Source organism: Hemiscyllium ocellatum, chromosome 23 (assembly GCF_020745735.1).
Source record: "Hemiscyllium ocellatum isolate sHemOce1 chromosome 23, sHemOce1.pat.X.cur, whole genome shotgun sequence".
NCBI classification, from domain to species: domain Eukaryota; kingdom Metazoa; phylum Chordata; class Chondrichthyes; order Orectolobiformes; family Hemiscylliidae; genus Hemiscyllium; species Hemiscyllium ocellatum.
Window position 1 is genome coordinate 52163917 of NC_083423.1, and position 17384 is coordinate 52181300.

Below are 17384 nucleotides of genomic sequence, written 5' to 3' on the forward strand. Positions count from 1 at the left end.
CGTCCAGGAATGGGAGTTGGTTGTCCTTTTCTTCCTCTCGAGGCTTGAACCCAGGTCTCTGGCACAGTGAGGCAGCAGTGCTAACCACTGTGCCACCATTGCCCAAAATGTTGATTTTCCTGCTCCTCGGATGCTGCCTGAACTGCTGTGCTTTTCCAGCACCGCTCTAATCTAGAACTAGAGGTTTAGGGTGAGAGGAGAAAGATATAAAAGAGACCTAAGGGGCAACGTTTTCACGCAGAGGGTGGTACGTGTATGGAATGAGCTGCCAGAGGAAGTGGTTGAGGCTGGTACAATTGCAACATTCAAAAGACATTTGTTCGGTTATATGAAAAGGAAGATTTTGGAGGATATGGGCTGGGTGTTGGCAGGTGGGCCTAGATTGGGTTGGGATATCTGGTCGGCATGGACGGGTTGGACCGAAGGGTCTGTTTCCCTGCTGTACATTTTTATGACTCTGCAATTAATGATGATATTTTCAAGGCTTGACCTTGTGGTCAATCGCACTATAGTTTACTAACAATTGATACATTACGCATCTGCTGGACTGCATCTGCATCTTCACTCAGACACAGTGTCATCAGTTGAGTTCATAAATATTAAATATTTTAAAAATGGCCCAGAGATTTTCTGATTATTCAGATTCAACAGATACATCTTTGAAATTAGCAGGCTTAGCATTTGTTTTTCCTCTCTCATTTGGGCCCACCCTGCAAATTTAGGGTCACTATCCACAGTGTTGAAAAATTGTGTGTAGGAAGATAAACAGAGTATATTGTGAAAAAAAAGGAAAGAAATATAAACTTAGTGCAACGCCCTGCAAAGTAAGTTCAATAAACAGAATAACAAACACAGAATGCTGGAGAAACTCAGCCAGTCTGACAGTAACTGTGCAGAGAGAAACAGAAACAAATCCTCACGTCTGGCCACAACGCCTCCTCAGAATAAAACACAATATTCTTCGGGGGCTGAGAGACCTTCCTCCTTGTAAGATAATCTCTTAAATAGTAAGGGAATCAAAGGTTATGGTGAAAATACAGGGAAGTGGAGTGAAAGAGGAACAGATCATACATGGTCTAATTGAATGGAGGACCAGACTCGACAGGAGCAGAATTAGGCAATTAGGTCCAAGTCGTATGATTTTAACTTTTCCAGTCAAATTTTCTATTGCTTTAACTTGTGGTATATCAGATGTTGCTAGTAATCTTACCTCAAACTTAAACCATTCTGAATTCCACTGGGGGTTGAGTGATTTCGGGAACACGTCAGTCTTAAATGTTGTATTACCAAATTTTACCTGCAAAAAAAAAAAGTGGTTACAGGGAGTATTACAATTCTTTTAACCTTTTTTGTCAAACATTTTCTTTAATCAGTGCAGGAGGAAGATTTGGAACACAGCTTTATCTTTTCTATTTTTTTTAATCCACACTCCGACATAAACTGCTTACAATTGAACTCCTAATGCCTTCTTCTGAACTTTCCACTAGCTCAAAATGACCTGAAGAATTTTACAATCAACAAAGTACATTAGAATTACAATTATTCTTGTGATATAAAGAGTTGCAGAACAAATTTGCATACAGCTTGGTCTCACAAACATTATAAATGACCATCAAAATTTGCTTTTCCTTATTTTGGTCAGGGACAATGGAGAACACTGGCTTACTCCATATTTGCATCTACAGGAAAGAAAAACAAACTTGTATTCATATCACACTTTCACAGACAGTCACATTTGGAGATACTAAGGCAAACGGCCAAGAGTTCCGTCAAAGATGTAGGTTTTAAGGAACATCTGAAGAAAAAGATTCAGAAAATCAAGAACGGATTTCCAGAGTGCAGGATAATGTCAAACTAAAGGGGTAGCCACCCACAGTGAAGTAATTAGGAGGAGATGTGCAAGTGGCTAAAATCGGAAGAGCACGTGATTCCAGATGGTTGTAGGACTGGAGAATGTCACAGTTATAAGGATAGAGAAGCAAAAGAGACATTTGAAAACCAGGGACTTGAATGTTAACGTTGAGCTGCTGCCAGACTAAGTGCCAAAACTCATTGACAGCATAAGCAATGACTGAATGGGACTTAGGATTAGGGTTATAAAGCCTTTTATCTTGTCAAATTTAAGGAGGTTAAAAGGTGTAAAGTTAGTATGCAGAGTGAAGTTATAATGTTATGGACTAGGCTAGACTACTCAAAATATTCCTAAGCAGGCAGCATTAGATCTAACTTTGCAATTTGTTTTGGTAAAGTGTCCAGTGAAAATTACCTGAAGTAAAATAGCTAGGTTGACTACTATACTTTAAAATGACTAAAAATGTATTCACAAAACTACACAATGAAACACAAAGAACGGAATAAAGAACCCCGATAGAACTCAGCCTATCTAGCTAGACTTAATTATGCTGTTCCAAATATGCACAACAATCTCAATAAGTAAACTCCCTTTAAAAACCTCCCTTTAGAACACATGCTTATAGGTTGAAGTTGAAAGGCAGAAAGATTGTGCACACAGCTCCCTGTTGAACTTCCCAGTTCAAAACCCAAACTAAACACAGCTCAGCTCAGCTAAAGAACTGACCACGCCACTTTCATTATACAGGTCACTTCTAAAACATGACCACTTTGGCCTGAAGTCTCATCTGTTTACATACAAACAAAAGGCCTCACAAAATCTTTTTCATCTCCGTACTAAACCAGACTGATTGGAGCGCAGCCCGGTTTATTGCCCCTCTGAAAATATCAAGGACAGAGACTCCTTGAGCCAAGGAGCAGCTTCTACAAATAAAAGGGACTAGCTTTGTGACAATAGTCAAGTCTAGGTTATACAAAAGAGATTTTCAGCAGCTGATTGAGTGGAGGCTGTGAATGTGCCTCAGGTATATGCTAAGAAATTAGTCATGGAGTCAAACATGACATCAAAGTTCTGAATCCAAGGAGTCAGCAACAACAGCACATAGTTAGTGCCAGCACCAAAGAGCATGAATTCCCTCTGGAAGAAATCTTAAAACAGGATGGCAGATAAATAGTCAATTTAGTATGTGGAAGAGTTATAGAGTCAAAGAGGTGTGCAGCATAGAAACAGACCCTTCAGTCCAACTCGACCATTACCAGATATCCTAAATAAATCCAGTCTCGTTTGCCAGCATTTGGCCTACATCCCTCAAAATCCTTCCTAATAATATACCCATCCAAATGCCTTTTAAATGTTGTAATTATACCAGCTTCTACCACTTCCTTTGGCAGCCCATTCCATCCACACAGCACCCTCTGTGTAAAACTTTGTCCCTTACATCCCTTTTAAATCTTTCCTCTCTCACCTTAAAGCTACGTCCTCTGTCTTTAGACTCCTCCACCCAGGGAAATTCACTCTATCCATGCCCCTCATGATTTTATAAACCTCTCAGCCTCTGACACACTAGGGAAACTAGCCCCAGGCTACTCAGCCTCTCCATATAGCTCACACCCTCCAACCCTGGCAACACCCTTGTAAATCTTTTCTGAACCCTTTCAAGTTTCACAACATCCTTCCTTTAGCAGGAAGACCAGAATTGAACATAGTATTCCAAATTTGGCCCAACCAATATCCAAAACAGCCACAACAGGACCTCCCAACTCCTATACTCAATGCTCTGACCAATAAAGGGAAATTTACCAAATGCCTTTTTCACTACCTGCGACTCCAATTTCAAGGAACTATGAACTTCCAAGATCTCTTTGCTCAGCAACGCTCCTCAGGACCTTACCATTATAAGTTCTGCCTTGATTTGCCTTTCCAAAACGCAGCACATCACAATTATTGAAATTAAACTCCATTTGTCATTCCTCGGCCCATTGGCCCATCTGATCAAGGTCCAGTTGTCCTCCGAGGCAACCGTCTTCACACCTCCAATTTTGGTGTCATCTGCAAACTTACTAACATTACCTCCTGTATTCACATCCAAATCATTTATATAAATGAACCAAAAGCAGTGGACCCAGCACTGATCCTTGTGGCACACCGTTGGCCACAGACCTCCAGTCCGAAAAGCAACCCTCTACCACCACCCTCTGTCTCCTATCTTCAAGCCAGTTCTGTATGCAAATGGTTACTTCTCCCTGTACTCCATGAGATCTAACTTTGCTAACCAGCCTACTGTGAAGAACTTTGTCAAACGCCTTACTGAAGTCCATATAGATCACATCCACTACTCTGCCCTTATCAATCCTCTCCATGACTTTTTCAAAAAACTTTTTCAAGTCAGTGAGACACTATTTTCCCATGCATAACGCTACATTGGAAAGATCAGGACTGATTGAGGATAGTCAAATACATGTAAATCCTGACCCTTGGGCTTCCTTCCAACAATTTGCCCACCACCGATGTCAGGCTCATTGGTCTATAGTTCCCTGGCTTTTCCTTACCGTCTTTCTTAAACAGCGGCACCATGTTCTCCAACCTCCAGTCTTCTGGCACCTCACCTGTGACTATCGATGATACAAATATCTCAGCAAGGAGCCCAGCAATCACTTACCTAGCTTGTCACAGAATTCTAGGATTCAGCTTACCAGATCCCACCTTTACATGTTTTAAGACATCCAGCACCATCTCCTCTGTGATGTGGACATTTTTCAACATGCCGCTATTTACTTCTCCATCTTCTACATCTTCCATACCTTCTCCACAGTAAACACTGATGCAAAACACTTGATTAGTATCTCCCCATTCTCCTGCAGCTCCACATTTAGACAGCCTTGCTGATCTTTAAGTAGCCCTATTCTCTCCCTAGTTATCCTTTTGTCCTTAAAATATTTGTAGAATCACTTTGGATTCTCCTTTATACTATTTGCCAAAGTTATTTCCTATCCCTTTTTTGCCAAAGCTATCTCACACCCCTTTCTGCTATCCTGATTTCCCTCTTAAGTATACTCCTACTGCCTTTCTCCTCTAAGAATTCACTCTATCTCCGCTGGTGATACCAGACATATGTTTCCTTCTTTTTCTTGACCAAAACCTCAATTTCTTTAGTCATCCAGCATTCCCTACACCTACCAGCCTTGGCTTTCACTCTAACAGGAACATACTGTCTCTGGACTCTCGTTATCTCATTTTTGAAGGTTTCCCAATTTCTCGCCATCCTTTAACCTGCGAAAAACCACTCCCAATCAACTTTTGAGAGTTCTTGCCTAATTTCATCAAATTGGTCTTCCTCCAGTTTAGAACTCAACTTTTAGATTTGGTCTATCCTTTTCCATCACGATTTTAAAACTAATAGAATTATAGTCACAAATCCAAAGTGCTCCCCCACTGACAACTCATTCACCTGCCCTGCCTTATTTCCCAAGAGCGCATTAAGTTTTGCATCTTCTCTAGTAGGTGCATCCACATACTCAATCAGATTATTTTCTTGTACACACTTAAATTCCTCTCCATTCAAGCCCTTAACACTACAGCAGCCTCAGTCTGTGTTTGGAAAATTAAAATCTGCTGGATGGGTATATGAATAGGAAGAGTTTGGAGAGATATGGACCAGGTGCTGGCAAGTGGGATTAGATTAGGTTGGGATATTAGATTAGATTAGATTAGATTACTTACAGTGTGGAAACACGCCCTTCGGCCCAACAAGTCCACACCGACCCGCCGAAACGCAACCCACCCATACCTAACACTACGGGCAATTTAGCATGGCCAATTCACCTGACCCGCACATCTTTGGACTGTGGGAGGAAACCGGAGCACCCGGAAGAAACCCACGCAGACACGGGGAGAACGTGCAAACTCCACACAGTCAGTCGCCTGAGTCGGGAATTGAACCCGGGTCTCAGGCGCTGTGAGGCTGCAGTGCTAACCACTGTGCCACCGTGCTGCCCACATGTGGTCAGCATGGACGAGTTGGACCGAAGGGTCTGTTTCCACACTGTCCATCTCGATGACTTTATGATAACCATCCTATTATTCTTACAGATAACTGAGATCTCCTTATAAATTTGTTTGAGAGCGTATCTGATCAAGTTGATCTGGGTGGCATTAGTGTACATTTGTAAATAGATGGTGTCACCAAGATCAGCATGAAAACGGGAAATAAGTGGTCAGTACGGATAGATCCTGATGGAGTTCAGAGTTAATGGTGTGGGAATGGGTAGAGAAGTCTTTGCAAGTGATTCTCAGATCACAATGGGAGAGACAAAAAAATAGAATCAGTTGAGGCATTCCCACACAATTGGATGACAGGTGAGATGCATTGGAGGGGGAACGTTGTGTCAACCATATCAAAGACCGAGTAAAACAAAGTATAGTCCAGCATAGTGACAGTCAGATAGGATTTCCAGTATGCTTTTGAGTATTGTGGCAGGATGGAAAAACAATTATGGAGATATTCAGGTTTTCAGGAAAAAAAGGCGAGGATTTGGGAGGCTACAGTACATTTCTGGACTTTCGAAAGGAAAGCATAGTTGGAGATAGGCCTGTAGTTTGCAGGGTTAGAGGAATCAAGATTTTCTTTTATTTAGGAGAACATAGTCTGTCATATAGATCCAAATTACTTACACATGGTACTTTACAAATCTTTGAAGTCACACAATGGATTTACACCCATTTAATGTGGGCATAATCTCAGGCACAGATATATTGCATTGCTTAAAAGTTCAAGGACTTTTTCTGGTATCATAGAGTTGTGCTCTTAACTCTATGATCTTCTAATTGCCATCTAGCTATGAAACTTCCTGTCCAAAAGATTTCCCACAAAACTGGATCAGCTCAACTCTGAAAATACAAGCATCTTCTAAATGTACTGACTCACAGGGTCTTGGTATATTGTTTGCAAATTGAACATGTGCTATATAAGACAGTAACTACTCTAGTCTTTTACTGTAATTTGAGTGTTTTTTCCTACTTCTTCCCACTAAGGATTGCTTTATGTTTCTTTGGACCCTGATTCTTTATGCTCACTTACACCTATTTTAAGTGCAAGCAAACAAAAGTATTGCTTGCATCACAGAAAATGATAAACTGAATGGAGAACAGTTAAGGGATATTGGGATACAGATGTGCCAGTGATTAGAAGTAGCATCATAGGTCAGCAAAGCAAATGAAACTAAGAAAGCATTGGCATTGATTTCTAGGTATAGAACTCAAAAAAAGTACTGTAATCAAGGGAAGCGATATTATGTTACTTATAATGCCAATGTCAGGCCATTTTTACAGTACAATGATGTCCCACCATTCTCAGGGGATTACCTCTCAGAGAATCTTGCAGTCAGTGATTTTCGCAAATGCACACACAATACGGTACAAATTCGCACTTATGCCCAGAAGACCACAGGTGAGCAAAGATTGGAGTACAGTGATCAAAAAGGTATTCACAATAAATATTGCATAGAGAAGCAAACTCCTGAGACTTAGCATGACAGTGACAGGATTTCACTGTACAGCACTAAAACTGACAGTTTGCAGATAGTGTGGAAGATTGTGCCAGCTGGGGTTTCTGAGCTTTGAAAACAGAAAACATAAAAGCATCTTAATAGAGGTCTTTAAAATCATGACTGGTTTGGGAAAGGACAGATGCAAACAGAACGTCCCAATTTGAGGTTCATCCAAATCTGGGACCTTTAATACAAGGTAGTTAATAATAAACACACAAAACTTGAAATTTCTTTTCTCAGAACAGTTAGAATATAGCTCTCAACAACACAGGAAAAATTAAGGCAATAGAAAGAAACTTGAGGAGTACATGAGAGAAAACGGAACAAAAAGGTATGTGGAAAGAGTGAGATGAGGTTAATGGAATGGGATGAAACCTGTGTGGAACATAAACATCGACACAAATTTGTTCAGTTGTGCAGCTTGATAATATGCAGGAAATTCTACGTTAACGTTCTAATGAAGTTGGGAAGATACTTGGGCATAACTTGACACTGGCAATGTTGGGCACAGTTCAGGTCAAACTCCTGGGAAACGTACAAGGAATAAACTCCAGGACCTTTTGCACTTTTACAGTAGTGCCACGAGAACTTTCACACCCAGAGATGGCAAGAACTTTGATCCAACATCTCAATTTAAAATATGGCCTCTCCAACAGTGCAGCACTCTCTCAGCACTGCACTGGAATGTTGTCGAGACATCCTGACTAGAGACGAACGTTAGACCAACTGACCCATGGCCAACATCTTGGTGATGGGCTTCTTGCTCAGCTCACAGAAGACAATGTAATGCTCTGCAGCCTGTTTGCTCTTCTGTGGGTTATACTGTTTTCTTTCCCTTCCTCAGTGCTATACACTCTATTTTTTGCAACTGATGTTCGCCTATTAACAAGTCCTATGGTGGAAGACAACCAATTCACCACATTAAGGACCACATCTCATCATGTAACTCCTCACTTCACAGCTTGGTGTGCTGGTAAATTCTGATCACGATAAGAATTTTTATGTAATTTGTACAAACCTCGACAAATGCATCCGTTAGGTCACTGGCCCTGTCCATAACTGGCAGGTGACGGCCAGCCACAATTCTGACTTTAAGCTTCCCTGGCATTGTTGGTCTTTACTGCAAGAAAATAAAGACAGGTTATTTAACTGTATTAGTGGATCTACCCTTAAGTACTAGTTTTAACCTCAAAATCACCAAGAGAGGTACGTAATCAGAGCATTAATTCAAAACTCTCTCAAACAGAAGCACTGACAGAATGGGGTCAGTCACTCCAGTTCTCAATAACAAAAGGTGCTGTTATTTCTGATCTTATTTTACTTCATTGGCTCATGGGGAATATATTTATTGTATGCCACTTCTAAAATCGGAAATACGAGTTGTACATAAAAAATTATTTTACTTACTTCAAGACAAACTTTAACTTATTACATATATCTTATTGTGTGCATTTTCTAACCTTCAATGAAAACAGCTCACACAAAAGTGATGGTTGAGTGCATCCACAGAATGAAAATAAAATTCAGATGTTTGGCACTAGGTAGGTGAAGTACTTGACAAAAATATTTTACCTTTCTATTTCGTGATTTCCTGGATACATGGCCTCCAAATGTCTGATTTAAATTCAAAGCCTCCAATATTTGCTGCATGCAAACTGGGCATTAATAATCCTTGTTAGTGCATCATGGTTCATGTAAAACATTTCAATGTGCAATGCAAGACAGGTGGTGTGGTGTTGGGGGGGGGGGGGGGGAAGAGATGGTGGTCAGCAATTATATATATGACAGAGAGAATTAGAGGAAAGGAGCAGAATTGTACATGCAAAATGAAGTAAAAAAACATAGAATTCTGCTCAGCAGAGATAGTGTAGTTGAAGACAATGTCACAGAAAGTGAAATTGAAAGGTGATAGAACATGCAGGCCAAACCCAGCCAACAGGATGAAGTAGGTTGCAAAGCTAAGGTGGAGTGAGGCTTGAAAGGACTGGAATCAAGAACAGGGATTTTGAAACCAATTGACATTTGAAAACTAATCATCTGCAGCAGAACTAGACAGCAAAATAGTTTTGGGTTTCACATGAATATGGGGAAGGAGCTGGTATAGGTGGTTGATATTAGTAAAGATGGATGTCAGCAGTCTCTGCAATGATCTGGATATAAAGGTCACCAATGATGAACACTTCCTCAATCGGTTTTAAATGAGCAGTCAAATTTGGAAATGAAAGCAATGACCAAGGTGCAAAGTTTCAGTTAAGAGCAAAATGGCTTCTGTCTTGTCGATGCTAAGCGAACCTGATGGTATAGTCAAGACCTTTTTATTAGACTGTGTGACATGAGGCTTGGATCAAGGTTGAAAGCAGACATTGGATGTCTTGAAAGCATTTTTAAAACAGTCCAACCTATGCTGTGTGATTTTTAATTTTGTCCACCCCAGTCTAACACTGGCACCTCTTCACCTTCAAAGCATTTGGCAAAGGATCCAATTCTTGCACTTGTTGCTAAAGGGTAGCACATAGATAAGAAAGATGAGGCAAGTACATCATGTTGTACAATCTTAATATTTATAACAATGTTTATCACATTTAAACATTGTTTATTAATAGCAAGAGAACAGGCCTGCTTTACACTGTCTTTATAACAGCTGGATTTTTAAAATTAGCTAGGATATCATCAGTCTAGCACTAAATGTGGAACTTCATCAATACAGAATTAGGTAGTTACAAGTAAGTGACTGCTTTCAATGATATGCTAAGAGAGAGAGAGAGAGAGTGTGGATGATCCATGAAGTTACTGGCACAGTAACGGATAACAATCTGAAGTTATGATGGAGATGGGGAACAAGAGATAGTGTGAAAAATGACAGCTGCTGTGCCAGGTAGACAACAGTCTCTAGTGCTGTTCACTTACACACTCCAGCTTAAGGATAGTAAAGCAGGTTACCATGCATTCATCATTAAACTAGTGACATGACAGTGTGTTGATTTGAGGTTAGTATTCAAAGTATTTGGCTCAATCATGAAAATTAACATACAAGACAAAAACATTTTAAATCATTGATTTCTTACTGTATCATTGTGAGGTTTTTGAATACTGTTGATAAGGAATAGATCTACAAATGAATGTGGAACCAGCATGGGGAAAATAATTGCATAATTGCTTTAAAATGTCTTTTGCATTGCTAAGATTGTTTTTCTACACAGCATAATATAATTGGATGATTTAGCTCACTCTATAGAACCATGTAATGGTTATAGTCTATGTTATTCACAAGAGGCATTTTGACATATCAATTTACCGCAATAAATGGCAACAAAATACAAATCAAATGTGACATTTATGGACAGATCTGATTTTTGATACACAATTATGGCACTTAGATTAGGACTATAACTGCATGGAAGATAGATCTCATGTCCCAAATGTTCAGGGAAGAAACCAGGCACACAACTGACAGGTAGGTCAGCTGGAAAGGTGGCTTGTTTTCAGCACCTGTCTCAACTTGTATCGGTTTACAAAATCCCAAGTAAGTGTCTTGATTTTTGCTGTTTGATCCTGCTTTCTATTTTGATATGGGATCACATACATCTGCCAGATTTGAGGACTGCATGTGCTACATTAATAATTCACAGAATCTTTAGAGGTTGCAAATTGGAAGCATAAACTGGGACGGTTATATACATTTTAAAAATTGTGGTGTGAAAATACTTTAAGGTACTGAAAAATCTATTCTAGTGCATTAGCAGCCTCTCTCTGCTGGCTTACTTGCTGTTTCTCTGCCACCCATCTGTGAAGTGCGTGAGTACTGTTTATCAAATATGTCAGTTGATGCCTAATATTATTAATTGTTAAGAAACGTGAACCCATGACTGACTGAGTAGAAACAATTGCCAAGTTTTAATATTCTCCATTTTCAATTTCTTATTACAACTGAATTATTATAATTTTTTTCAGTGGAATGAACAAGCCCTGTTAACTTGTTAAAAAGAAATTCTTGCAGCAAGTGTAAAATTACTGTTCATGCTTCCAATCCAACAGATTTTCAGTCAATTTGCCCTGCGCCTGCTCTTTTATTAATTAAAACAGGTTAAGTACTTTACGTAAAATAACTTTATCCTCAATAATCAGAAATGTTCTGTCCTGCAAATGTATCAATAACATTACAAATGTGAACCCAGTTAATTTCCTTCAAAACTAGATTCCATCTACTTCAATACACCCATATATATTTCAACATCACTGTTGTTACATAAAAACAAACAAGAACTCAAAGGCAACAATAAACATAAAAACAAAACTTTTACATCAACTCTGCAGAATGAAATGCACAACACAACAAGGCTGTACATTTGAATTGAGCTCTTAAAAAAAAACCATGGATATCAACGAAAATACTATGGGTATGTCAAATTTTGCCAGGATTTGGTGCCATTGAGGAAATGAAAGACACAAGGAATCGTCTCCTTTATTATGACTGAATTAAATTCGAAAACATTAGACACAGAACTAAATCTCAGAGGTGATGCTCTTCACATCCCTGGACATTCGAACGAGGGGCTAAACATTTTTTAAAACCTTTAAAAGCCACAGAGTTGAGATGTCTGGAGACAGCCAGCACCCATGAGATTATGATCACATTTTAATCATATTCCAATGCATAATGTGGAAAAAAACCTAAGGAAACCAGTTGATTTTGTTTCGTGTATATACAAACCTAACCATTGCTACTTCTTGCACTGAAATAGTCAATTAATTTTGTCAAAGTGGGCATGCCTGAGAATGCAAGAACAAGAAGTAATTTTGAAATTAGATCTAAACCATTCAGGAGTGAAATCATGAAGCATTCCTCCAACAGAGATAACTGAAAACCAGAACTCACCTCCCCATAAAAACCAGTTGGTAATATCAAGAGATGTTGTGCAAAGGTTGATAAATGGGTTAAGTGTGCACATCATCAATAATTTGACTGAATGCTGCAGTATGTGAGACAGACTGAGGATCTCTTCTTGTGTCTTTCCAATATTATTGCCCAACTTGTTTTGCACTCAGTTTAGGCAATAGCTAGACATAAAGAATATTCCATCATATGAATGATTTTTACAACCATATGCTTCTTCAAATCACAAATGACTTTTAAAGTGCCTTTGTTATTGCAAATTAAGAAGCAGCTAACTTGCTCACAGGAAAGTCTGACAAGGACTAAAGCGATAAACAACCAGGTGATTTATTTTCATAGCGTTAGTAGAAGGAAATCCATTGGTCAAGGTCAGCAAGGACTGCCCTGATCTTCAAAATAATGTCAAGGAACTGAACTGCAAACAAATGCATTGAAAATTAAGGAAAGGGATGAAGGTAAAGGAAATTTGGCCAGTATAGGAAAGGCCATGCTTTGCAACATGAAGAATCCATTAATTCCGTGGGGCGAGGGAGTGACAGAAAGATCTCACAGAGTCGGTTTCTGAGAAACACACTGATCTCTTGTTTCAGCACAGAAAGCAGGATGGAAGATGTGGGCAGTACTAAATTTGATGGGAGAATGTTAGGCATGTTGACAGCTCAGCACTACTGTAAACACAAATGCAAAGTCACATTTTATAGTTCCAAGTGGCGATAGCTAACAGGTGATCCCTGACAAGATTGTAGAAAAAAATAATGGTTTTCCAGAATTTTCCAAAAAATAATGGTTAGGTACTTGGAAGAGATAAAGCAACATTACAATCAGAGGAGTGATTCCTGGTGAAGGGCTTATGCTCGAAACGTCGAATTCTCTATTCCTGAGATGCTGCCTGGCCTGCTGTGCTTTGACCAGCAACACATTTGCAGTTACAATCAGAGGAGGCCATGATGTGGAGGTGCCAGTGCTGGACCAGGGTGTAAAGAGTTAAAAATCCCACAACACCATGTTACAGCCCAACAGGTTTATTTGAAAGCTCGTAGTTTCAATTGGATTCTAAGCTGGTGTTGTGTGATTCTTAACTTAAATGACACGAGAGAGGAGCCTGGGGTGCAGAGATTAACTGGAAGAGATTGTGCATGTTCGATGGGCCAGCTCTGTGCTGAGCTGTTGTGTACACGGGAAGACTGCAGTGGGGTTTATCATCCTGCAGCAGCTGGGGTCAGATAGGAACCGTCAGGTGGGAGGGTGGTGAAGACACCACTGGCACAAGATGCTCAGGGAGACAAGACCAGTGCCGCCCTCTCCGTCTGTGTGTGTCTCCCTCTCTCTACACCCAATCCGCCGCGGGAAGAAGGAGAAGGAGTACGAACCTCGAGGCCTCGGCATCTGGCCCTGCGGCCCCAGCACCACTCAAAGCCCCGCCATCCGCCTCTTGGCCCCATCACCCGGGGCCAGGCCCGGGCCCCCGCCGCTGGGCCTCACCGATCACCGACCGAACAACCGGGGACCTTCACACTCCCGCTCCGCTACCGCGGCTCCTCGGGGAGGGGTTTCCTTCAGAAAACACAAGTAAATAAAATCCCGAGAGCGAGCACCCCTCCCCCGCCTCTGCCTTCCAGCCGCCGCCCCCCGATCTGCTTCCGGTGTCACCCGCAACTTCGCTTCCGGGTGAGGCCAGCTGTGGTCAAGGAAACCCTCTGACACTGGGGGAAGGAGGGCCACATGTCCCACTATGGGCAAAAACCAGCAAGGACCCCTCTCACCAACACCAGGACACATCTGGTGATGGATCTCAGAGTGGGCTGAAGCTTAGCCAGCCTTTACTGCTGGCAATTTATCTTATATTCCTTTTTTGTAGCCACCTACAGACTGTATCATTGATCCCATGGGTACTGCATTCGGATTTGCAAAAACTCAAAGTCTGGGCGCGCTGAAAAGGCACAGAAAGCTGGGGATGCTCAATGGCTGACGTGTTGAGCAGGAAGCAGGTGGAAGGGCCGTTGAAGGCAAGAGGCCACGCAATGAATATTGCCAAGCCAGAGTGGACAATGTGGCTCCATCGATCACTCAGAAAGGTGTCATTAGCATAGCCATTGCCACCAAAAAGGCCATAATGACTCCCTTAGAGATGTCAAAGGGGCACTGTTGGAATGGAAACAGCTCCACTGTATGCAGTGCAATATGATGTGATAGATGGTTAAAGCAAGGACAATATGTCACAGTTAAAAATCAGACAACACCAGGTTATAGTCCAACAGATTTATTTGGAAGCACTAGCTTTCAGAGCACTGCTCCTTCATCAGGTAATTGTGGAGTATAAGACCATAAGACACAGAATTTATAGCAAAAGATTATAGTGTCATGCAACTGAAATCATATATTGAACAAACCTAGATTGCAGTTAAGTCTTTCATCTTTTAGAACAGGTTGCAAGTTTCAGTTCAGTAATATGTAAATCCCAGAACATCTCAAGATAACTTAAGGTTTTATAACAAAAGCTCAGCTCAGCTCAGAAAATGCATTAAAGGTGTGAGGTCAGAATCCGTCTATATCCCAATCTTGAGTCAGACACGTTTCATTTCCAAAGTGGAACTAATATTGCATGGATTGACTGTCTGCAGATTGTGCATTGTTTGAGCAAAATAGAATGTATCTCCAAATATAATTCTGCATATACAAATTCACCTCATAGACTTATTTGTGTGTGCACGTGCATGAGAGACAGAGTGAGTGTGTGAGTGTGCATGAGAGAGTGTGTTTGTGTGTAAAAGCTTGGTAAAGTGAGTGTAATGGAGTATAAGTCTGTAAAGGGGTGTGTGTGAGGTTGTGAATATGGGGGATGTATGTGCGCTTGTGTATGAGAAAGCGTATGCGTGAGTGTGAGTAAGAGTGAGTGTGTGTGTGTGTGTGCGTATGTGAGTATGAGTGTATAGTGTAGTGGGTCACCTGTAGTGTGACATGAACCCAAGATCCCAGTCGAGGCTATCCTCATGGGTACCAACTTGGCTATCAGCCTCTGCTCAGCTACTCTGCGTTAATGCACGTGCCGAAGTGTGCCTTGGAAGACAGTCACCCGAAGATCCGACCACTGAAGTGCTTCCCAACTGGGAGGGAACAGCCTTGTCTGTTGATTGTTGTGCAACGTCCATGTATCCGTTGTCATAGCGTCTGCTTGGTCTCGGCAATGTACTATGCCTCAGGGCATCCTTGCTGGCAGCATATAAGGCAGATAACATTGGCCAAGTCACATGAGTAACCATCGTGTACACAATGGGTGGTGTCCCCATGGGTAATGGTGGTATCCATGTCAATATTGTGACACATCTTGCAGTGATTGACACGACAGGGTTGTACGGTGTTGTGAGTACCAAAATATGATACAAATGACCAAAATGTGCAATTTGTTCTTTCCAATAGTAACACTTGTCAACATGAGAAATAAATTTGCATCATATCAAAACAACAATGTCAGTGTGCAGAAAAATAAGTCCAACTTATTGAAAAATAACGTTAACACTATGTTCTGACTTAGATGGAAAGATTTAACCAGATAATTGTCAACAAAGCTGGAAATGACTGGATAAGTATCTTGGACAAAAACTTTAAGAATAGATTGATGTTTATGTATACTTTTTCAAATTGCTGGTGTTTAACAACACAAACTGCATTTTTCTTAATCTTTAAACGATGATCATGGATATTGACATTGCTAGCAAAGATTGTTCTGAGAAGTTAATGGTGAGTCACATTCGTGAATTATTGCAATCCGTATGATGAAGATACTTCCACAGTTCTGTTAGATAGTGTGTTCCAAGGTGCATTTCCAAGTCATACTGTATGCAACTTACAGGGGAATTTGCATGTGGTGGTGTTTCAATGCCACTGCTTCCTAAGCACTTTTTGATAGCTTTGCAGATTTGGGACACTATCAAAAAAAAAGTTGACAATTTGTGCAGTTCATGCTGCCGATGGTACACACCAAACCCACACCGTGCCAGTGGTACAGTGCCATGTTGAAGGTGGTGGATGGGGTAAGCAGTCTGCTTCTTAAATGTTGGAGTTGCACTTATCCAAGGAAGTGGGGAGTATTACAACACAATCCTGACTTGGGGTTGGTAGATGGTAGACAGGCTTTAGGAAGTCAGGAGGCCAATCATTGACCACAGAACACCCACTCTCGGAACTGCTCTTGTAGCCACAATAACTTTTTGATCAATGTGATAATCCAGGATTTTGATGCCGAGCGATTCAATTATTTTAATACCATTGAAGTTATATAGTTAAGTAGATCATTTAGACTGCAGAGGAATCCATTTGTCCCATCATGTCTATGTCAGATCCCTACACAGCAATCCAGCCAATCACACATCACTACAGTCTCCATTGCCTTATTTTCTTCAAATACACATCCAATTTCCCTTTGAAATTATTGATTGTTTCTTCTCCCACTGTGCTTGGGGCAGAAAGTTCCAAATCATTATAACTCACTGCCAAAGAAGGTTCTTCCTCACAATATCCTGCAAACTCTTGACAAAAATCTTCAATCTTTGTCCCATGAGCTTTGTACAATAAACTGATGGAAAGAGTTTTTCTTTTCCTATCTTATCTAAGCCTATCATAATTTTGTACACCTTTGTAAAATCTTCCCACAATCTTGTATAAATAAAACAAAGAAGTGTGGATACTGGAAATCTGAAACAGAAATTGCTGGAGAAACTCAGCAGGTCTGGCAGCATCTGTGGAGGGAAAAGAAAGTTAATGTTTCGACTTCAGTAGCCTTTCTTCAGAGGTTCCCATGAGCATTTTTGCTCAGAAAAGAATAACTCCAGCTATTCCAAACTAACCTCAGCTTAATTCTCCATCCCTGATACCATTCCAGTCAACATGCTCTGTATTCTCTCCATGTCTTTGACATATTCATGAAAATGTTGTCCCAAGGAGTATTACTAAATAAGATTTGACATCCAGCAATGTAGTGATTACTGATCCAAAATCTTGGTCAAAGAGATAGGTGTCAAAAGAACATCTTAAAGGAGAAGATAAAAAGATTGGCGGAGACATTTAGGACAGAGATTTCAGAGCCCAGCTGAAG

General features: G+C 40.6%; 1 protein-coding gene across 8 annotated transcripts in view; it reads right to left on the reverse strand.

The window, feature by feature from the left end:
* c2cd5 (C2 calcium dependent domain containing 5) overlaps nt 1-13930 on the reverse strand; it is a 135204-nt gene extending 121274 nt beyond the window's left edge. For all 8 annotated transcript variants that reach the window (XM_060842995.1, XM_060842987.1, XM_060842989.1 and 5 more), the window contains exons 1-3: nt 13663-13930; nt 8417-8518; nt 1211-1297 (exon numbers count right to left, since the gene is read on the reverse strand). In XM_060842995.1, coding sequence (XP_060698978.1) covers nt 1211-1297; nt 8417-8506 — 177 coding nt within the window. In that variant the 5' untranslated portion in view covers nt 8507-8518; nt 13663-13930. The remainder of the gene's footprint in view (nt 1-1210; nt 1298-8416; nt 8519-13662) is intronic.
* Between the last annotated feature and the right edge of the window lie 3454 nt (nt 13931-17384).